This window comes from Rhipicephalus microplus, chromosome X (assembly GCF_043290135.1).
Source record: "Rhipicephalus microplus isolate Deutch F79 chromosome X, USDA_Rmic, whole genome shotgun sequence".
NCBI lineage: Eukaryota > Metazoa > Arthropoda > Arachnida > Ixodida > Ixodidae > Rhipicephalus > Rhipicephalus microplus.
Genome location: NC_134710.1, coordinates 273524564 through 273532676, shown reverse-complemented (window position 1 = coordinate 273532676; position 8113 = coordinate 273524564). Strand labels below are relative to the sequence as shown.

The 8113-nt window shown below is 48.4% G+C and overlaps 1 protein-coding gene across 1 annotated transcript; it reads left to right on the top strand.

Annotated features, from left to right (window-relative positions):
• Positions 1-4154: 4154 nt before the first annotated feature.
• On the top strand, positions 4155-6588 carry LOC119161494 (uncharacterized). The gene has a single exon (XM_037414003.2). The coding sequence runs from the start codon at positions 4412-4414 to the stop codon at positions 5966-5968; it is 1557 nt and encodes a 518-aa protein (XP_037269900.2). The 5' UTR covers positions 4155-4411; the 3' UTR covers positions 5969-6588.
• Positions 6589-8113: the final 1525 nt, after the last annotated feature.

Here is an 8113-nt window from a genome sequence, read left to right as displayed (position 1 = left end):
GATGTAGAAGTGGTCGGCAAGGTACGATGCAGTGACCATAGAATGGCATGGTCTAGAATTCACTGAGACTTGAAGGAGGAACGAAAGAAACTGATACGAAATAAGACAATCAATGAGCTAGCACTGAGAGGGAAAGTACAGGAATTCAGAGTCTCACTTCAGAACAGGTACTCGGCTCTCATCGAGGAAACCAGCCTTAGCGTTGACGCAATGAATGATAATCTGACGAGTATCATTATACAGAGTGTGCAGTGGAAGTTGGAGGTATGGCAGTTATACAGGACGCTGGCAAGCTGTCTCAGGAGACGAAGAACCTCATTAAGAAGCGTCAAAGCATGAGAGCCCCAATTACAACAACAGACAAAATAGAATTGGCAAAGCTTTCGAAGTTGATTAATAAGCGTAAGGTATCTGATGTAAGGAGCTCGGTATAACATGGAGAGAATTTAACACGCTCTGAAAAACCGAAGAAGCGTCAAAGCAGTGAAGAGGAAACTTGGAACAGACTAAAACGAGATGTACGCATTAAGGGACAAGAAAGGAAAAGTAATTACCAATGTGGGTAGGATAGTTAAAATAGCGGGGGAGTTTTACAAAGATTTGTACAGTAGCCGGGACAACCACGACTTTTATTTATGCCTAGCAGTACCCCAGATGACATCCCACCAGTAATGATAGAAGAGGTCAGAAAAACCTTGAAAGGACTGCAAAGAGACAAAGCTCCTGGTGAGGATCAGGTAACATCGGATCTGCTGAACGACGGAGGACGGAATTTGTTAGAAAAACTAGCCACCCTGTTTACGAAGTGTCTCCTGAAAGGAAGGGTACATGAACCTTGAAGGAATGCTAACATCATCTTAATGCATAAGAAAGGAGATGACAAAGACCTGAAGAATTACAGGCCTATTAGCTTGCTTTTCGTCGTATACACAAGCTATTTATAAAGATAATTGCTGACATAATTAAGGCCACAATATAATTCAATGAAAAAAGGAACAAGCAGGATTTCGAGCAGGCTACTCAACAATCGACCCCATTCATACAGTCAATTAGGTAATACAGAAATGCTCGGAATACAGCCAACCATTATACATAGCCTTCAAAGATTATGAGAAGGCGTTTGATTTAGTGAAAATTCTGCAGTCATGCAGAAAGGTAGCTGTTAAAATAATCTGTAGAAAACGAAAGTAATGCACAACAACCTCGGAAGAGAACAGCGCATCGAAATAGGTAACAGTGCACTTGAAGTTGTAAAAGACTACGTCTACTTAGGACAGGTAATAACCGCGGAGCCTAACCAGGAGATAGAAGTAATTAGAAAAATAAGAATGGGTTGGAGCACACTTGGCAAGCACTCTCAAATAATGACTGGTAGATTGCCACTATCCCCCAAGAGGAATATATATAACAGCTGCATCTCTCCGGTACTTTATTACGGAGCAGAAACTTGGACACTTACAAAGATGGTCCAGCTTAAATTGAGGATGACGAAACGAGCGATAAAAAGGAAAATGAAAGAGAAATGATAAATCATAAAGGAAATGGACGTTGGCCGGTCATTTAGCGCGCAGGCAGGATAACCACTAACTGACTAGATTTCCAGAAAGGCAAGCGGGTTAGGGGGAGGTAGAAATTTAGGTGCGCATGTGAGATTAAAAAGTTTGCGGATATAAAGTGACAGCAGCAAGCACAGGACTGAGTTGACTAGTAGGACAAGGGAGAGGCCTTTGTCCTGCAGCGGACGTAGCCAAGCTGATGATGAAGGTGGTGGTATTTTTGTACGCGCTTGTGTGAAAAAAAAAAATGCCACCTGCATTTTCCCATGGGGTGAACTCGAGTAAATGCGTCGCAGAGTCGTGGGAGTACCGCGTGAATGTTGCGTAATTCGGTGCGGTTTTGGAATGCTTCATTGTTATTTCGTCTTTATTATTCTTATTTATTTAATGAAGGAGAAGCGTTGCCTTCAACATCAAGCGAAAGCCAAGTAAAGACGCCCTTGACTGGATTCCTAACTCGCGATCCAGTGCCTACTTATACCAGGTGGCCAGTGAACAGCCGTGCAGCGCGAACAGTCATTTTTTTTTTTAACTAGCACACGCTGCTTGTTTCGGCCTAGCGAGGCGAGAGAGGTGGAGGGGAGTGACAGTTTTGTGAGTGTATTCCTGGACCGGCACGAGACGCGAGAGCCTGCGCCGTGCTCCCTATGCCCGGCTGCAGAACTTAGGCGCCTTCTTCTTCCAACCACTACCACCAGCAGGAGACGCCAGGCGCGAGCATGCGCAGCGGTGGTGTTGAGGCGCCATCGCCGAGGCCGAAGCGCGACATCGTGCGATTGAGAAATGCTCCGCAGCTAGAATGTGGTAGATCACCCAAAGTGCACCTCCTTTCGTGCATACAAGGTTTTTGAAATAAAATGGATTAGAGAGCAAACATGGTCAAAGACGTTGAAGATCTCAAAAGAGCATGAAAAGGATGAAAAGGGTACTGCGTGGGCCGCCTTAAGGCAGACAACAAGTCTTCTGGTCAGAATGATAGAATGGTTGCCAAGGAAAACGCTGTCGAGGGCAGTGGTATGACAGTTGTTGTGTTGAAGTTAGTTAAGAACTATATCCTGAACCGGACAAGGTGCAATTGCTGAATTTCGGAACAGACCTTCATTCAGCAGTAGACATAAGTGTGCTGATACTGGTGGAAAAGAATTTGTCCAGCTAGTTTCATTTTGCAAAGCAAAACACATTGTAACGTTATATGCCGAGGTTTTAGAAGGCAAAACAATGATGCCATTTCCAGATGAACTGCTGTGAGCGACGCTGCCTTAGGTTTAACTGCTTGGGGCTATTTGACGCGCATCCAATACACGGCACACGAAGGTTGCAGTTCCTTTCATACTTGATGATGATTACTAAAATTTTATTAAGGTCCAGTTCACTGTTTTGACATTCAGCCACGCCTTTTACAAGCGGCGGCCGCAGACGGGACTTGATCCTGCGATATCGCAGTAGCGCTATGCGACATAGCTACCACGTGGCAGATCTCCATGAGAAAAATGTGCACATTGCTATCGTATTTGCAGCTGCCGCGCGTTCTTGCGTATTTCCAAAGATAATGTGGCAGCCAATATTAGAGACGGAGGCGTTCAAATAAACGTAAAAAGAAATAATAACTTCAGTCTACCCGGCGCTACTTTTAAAGCAGCGTAAACACGATGTACCAGCGAAACATCGTGAATATATTTTCCGTGTGAGTGATTCCCTACAGTTGACCTCATAGCCAGCCCAGCAAGGCTCGTAGGAAGTCTAGTAATTATGTTCCTGCTTTTTCTTTCTCTATCGCGAGTGTGTCACTGTATAAAAACATCCCGCATTTTTTTTTCAGCGCAAGAGAGAAGGATGACCAGAGGGTAGTGTGCACAAAGTAGCATTACGTATCCCCCAAAGGAGTTCAAATAAAGAAACAAATAATAATCATATGTGGGATTTCACGCCTCATAACCACCACATGATTATGAGAGACACAGTAGTGGAAGGCTCTAGAAATTTCTACCGCGTGGCTTTCTTTAACGTGCACCCAATTCCGAGCACACAGGCTTCCACCTCCATCGCAAATGCAGTAGCCACAGCCGGGAGTGCCTTAGCCACTACTAGACCACAACGGCGGGGAAAATAAATAAAAAGCGAAGGCAGGACGAAATAGGTGCACTGATAGAAGCCGCGCAACGACATTTACTGCAGAAGTGCCTTTGGCCAACACATTGATTGCTGTCCGGCATCAGCTGAAAACGTTATCGCTTCCAGAGCACATGCGCGTCAGGGGCGTGCACCGAACATGGCGTCGGGCCCTTTGTTGCTTGAATTGGAGCGGCCAGCATACAGCGCCGGCATGTTTTCCGGCGTTTCTCAAGGGCGGATCACTACCACGCAGCAGCCCCCGTTCGGCAGAGAAAGGGCCGAGCGCGACCGACTTCGGCCCGAAAACCCGTTTGAGCAGCCGGGGGCATATCTTCGTAACCGTAATGGCCGCTGGCTTAGCAACACCACACGCGGGGGCCCGCGAAGGGGGCACAGCGGGCGACGCTTTCCGCGAAGGCAGCCGTGGCGTTGTTGACGGCCTCGGCGGAAGTCGCACGCTCTGGACGTGACGTAACCGGCTGCGTACACCTCTCGCCCAGCAGCTGGCTGGTCTCTCCCAGGCATGCCGAGCGCGCGCGGCAGAGAAGGTCGCCGGCACGACTGTTCACGTGCACGCGGCGTGATCCGAGCGAGAGGCAGCCGCGTTCCCGCTTTTTATCGTCGGTCGAGGTGCCTGCGCGCCGCAAAAGGAAAAACAGCCTCCGCATGGAAGCAAGCGCTCCCGCCGACTCCTCGAGTAGCTCAAAGAGTACGCGAAAAGAAAGCGCTCGGACGCAGCAGTCATGGCACCGCCAGTACCGAAAGACGGCATGGACGCCGCCGACGAGGGGTGCTCGTCTGATCGGCCCCGCATCGTACTCCCCTGGAGTTTGCGGCAACAATGCTTGGACGAAGTGGGCCGTAGCGTGTGGCGCTGGAGCAAGAGTGTGGACGAGGAGTCGGAGCCCCGTACTCCAGTTACACCCGTCACCAACAACCCGTTCGCTGAATGCCCGCTGCATGTGAGGCAGGATTTGCTGGAGTGCATCTTGGATGACGAGGCACGCAGCCCAGCCGTGCGACGCGTAGCCGAGTTGCTCTTGGTCTGCGGTGTGGAGTCGTTTGACCTCAGCTGCCTCGATGACTGCAGCACCGCCGACTTGCAGTTCATCCTCACTCTACTGCAGCAAAACGGCTCGTCCCTCTGTCAGCTGACCATCTCGGGCCTTTGGATGTACTCACCGGAGAGCGAGGAAATTGTCAAAAGCCTCCTCAGATCGGCCCGCAACCTTCGTGTGCTGCGCATTCAGGAGATGTACAGAGACACGTTAGAAGTTTTAGTAAGGTCATGTCCGCTGCTCCAGCGTCTGGAAGTTATGCATCATTCGATAAACGCTGACGACATCGCTTCTGTGGCTCAATTCGTTCAACGGGAAGCGCTGCCGATCCAGTGTAGCCTCATGGAAGTGCGTTTGCCATCGTCTGTGAACGGCGAAGGGGTTATCAGTCTGATCGAAACATTTCCTAACCTGCAAATAATCCGCTGCGTCTACCTCGAGGCAGTGCTGGACAGTCTAGATGCTAGAGCCAGCGTGAGCAGCCGAGAATGGTGGGTGCGGAGACTCAGCCACGTCCACGCACTGCAGAGTGGCCAGTCCATGGGATCAGGAAGCGTCGAAAGGTTGGTGGCATGGTTTCCGGGTTTGGAAGAAGTTGTGCTGCACGTGCAAGAGGACATGAACCTGAGGGAATTAGCTAAGTTGAAGCGCCTCCGTTCACTGGAACTCAGGAACAGTCAAACGTTACCATCTTCCTACACCGACGACGTGCTACCGCTTCTAGCTCTGTGTGGAAAGCGACTGTTACGCCTTGGGCTCGAACACTTCGATGTTGTTGATTTAGCAAGGACTGACATCATGTGCCCCGAACTAGAATCGCTGTCACTGCGTTGGTTCATCCTTCTGGGCTGCTCAAGTCCGGCAGTGAGCTCGAGGGTGGCAGCGGTGAGGCCATTCCAGAACCTAAGGGAGCTGAGGCTGCGCCCTCGCGTCGGTCGTACAGTACCTCGAGAAGCATGCGAGCTTCTCCTATCACACTGCCAAAACATCCGCCACTTAGAACTTTTCTGCTGCACCGGACTAACGGACTCGTTGGCCGCAGTTCTGTGCAAGCGCAATGGGTTCGCTAGTCTCAAATCTGTGCGGCTACGGCACGGCCACGGACTGAGTGCTAACGGACTACAGTGCTTTCTCTCCAGAGCGTCGAAGCTGAAGTTCTGGAATGCAGGCAAGATTACCCGGAGATCGTCCCTGAGCGAAGATGAAGACATGGACGAGGGAGTAGACAACGTCCGTGATTAGTGACGTATTTCTGTGATAAAGGGCCGCTTCTAAATTACAGAACATTGGAGTCAAAACCACGTGATACGGCCTACTAAAGCCACAAATTCAATGCAATTTTGTGCTTTGTGACCTTGTCTCGCTTCTTGTTAGTTGGCATCGTGTTAAACCTATGTGATTGTGATCAAATGCTGCTTGTGTGCCTGTAAACTGCTATTCATTTGTGTTTGATTTTAGGCGCGATTCGCCGACGAACTTTCGTTTCTAGTCTCTGCCAATCATAGCGATTATCAGAGAACTTTCGTTCACGTTTTTTGCCCAGCAGCAGAAAACCTGAAGCATGAAAGTAACGCGCACTGTTACGTTGTCCTCGTTCGTTCAGTGGTGTGCTGCTCGCTTCATGACTTTCACTCGTGTCTGTGTTTTTCCTCGTCACCTCTCGAATGGTACGCAGCGTGTCACCACGATGAAGGCCACATGTTTCTCGTGCCAAATTGTTGAGCGCTTTATGTACAAAACTGTTTTCATTCCAAAGGCTTTTGTGTACGGACTGACTCATTATGCGGGGAAGTGAATGCGAGCCTTTTCGCGACTGTTCTACCTTGCCACATAAAATAAATCACCTTGAATTTTTTTTCAAAGTTTGCATTCTTGCTTCTGGAGACGTGAATATTTCTAGAGAGACCGGATACCTCCAGTTTGGCGATGAGAAAAACTTACTATGAATGGGGAAAACTGAATTGTCATCGGGCCTTGATGGGTACAGTTGCATGTATCCCGATTTATTCAGCTACTCAAGTATCTCGAACTTAAATACTATAATTAAACGAGTGCTTGACTGCTACGTGGAAAAACAAGCTTAATTGCGGAGAACACGAGAAGAAAGACACGTGATTGCGCAACTTCTCTTTGCTTGTGCGTGTTGTGACTGTTCTATGTGTGCATGGACACACCGAGCATACACATACACGTGAGTGTGTTGATTGCCTCGGACGATTTTCGTTTCATTACTTTTATGGCTGGCGAATTTACGCCCATGCTATACATGTACTACGAGCGAGCGTTGCCTAGCTGCTCTATTTATTCATTATCGGCGTTTCCACGCAACACAATCGGCTCGTGTCGCCAAAGCTACGGAGACCTCGCAATCCCAGGCCACCCTCTGCGGGCCCTATCGCTTATCTGTGCTTTCGACAAGTACCTGGTCCTTGACTCGAGTGGCCACCAAGAGAAGGCTTCGCGTGCGAAGCGGCACACTTTTGCGTCCTGTGAGCTCGCGGTTGAACGAACCGATGGCTGCCTAGGAAATTCTAGAATTACAACGATCGATGTTAGAGTCTCGGATCAGGAGCAAGCCGGTCAAATCATGAGCACGTGCGACTGAATTTTTGTGACGCGGGCCTGAGGTCAGGAAGCCTACACGCGCGAATTTCACTCGCTCGGCCACCGGAGCTCAGGCTAACCTAAAGGAACTACTGTCATGTTGGACTACTGCTATAGCACTTAACTGAGTGAACTTCTTATAGCCCGGATTTTTAGGTCCGAAAAGGAGAATTTGAATTGGAGTTAGAAATGTTTTCATGCGGAATAAGGACATCCACAATCACTACCACACCACTCCGCTGTCAATAGTTGATATTTCTAGATTACCTTCCATATGCTGAACTAGGGCTTCTAGCAAAACAGTGCCTTGATGTATGCATTATTTTGCATAACGAACTTAAACTTAGCAGATAGGCCTTTTCTTTTTGTGGCATTCTGCTATTCTAAACATTCAATATTCGCGATTGAAATTTGTGATAAATCACCACACGCCAACGTGGCTTTGTCAGAAAACCACTCATTGCGTCCAGAATAAGATATTGTTTTCTCCCAAAGAAAGACATTCATTCATCTGTACAGACAGAATTCAAACGTAGTGATTTAGCATGACGTGAGATCGCGAAATATTGAATCTGAATTTAAGCTTGCTGCGACTGATGGCAGAACGAACATGCGTTCTCGTCGTGCTATGTATGAATGGTGTGAGCAGTGGCGCTGACCTCATTTTGGTGAACAAGGAAGAACGACGACGAAAGAAGCTTCCAAGGGACACACGCTTTTATAAAGCAGACAGGTGAACTATAGAGGATAGGTATTTCGAGCCAAACTTTCGTGCTATTTCGT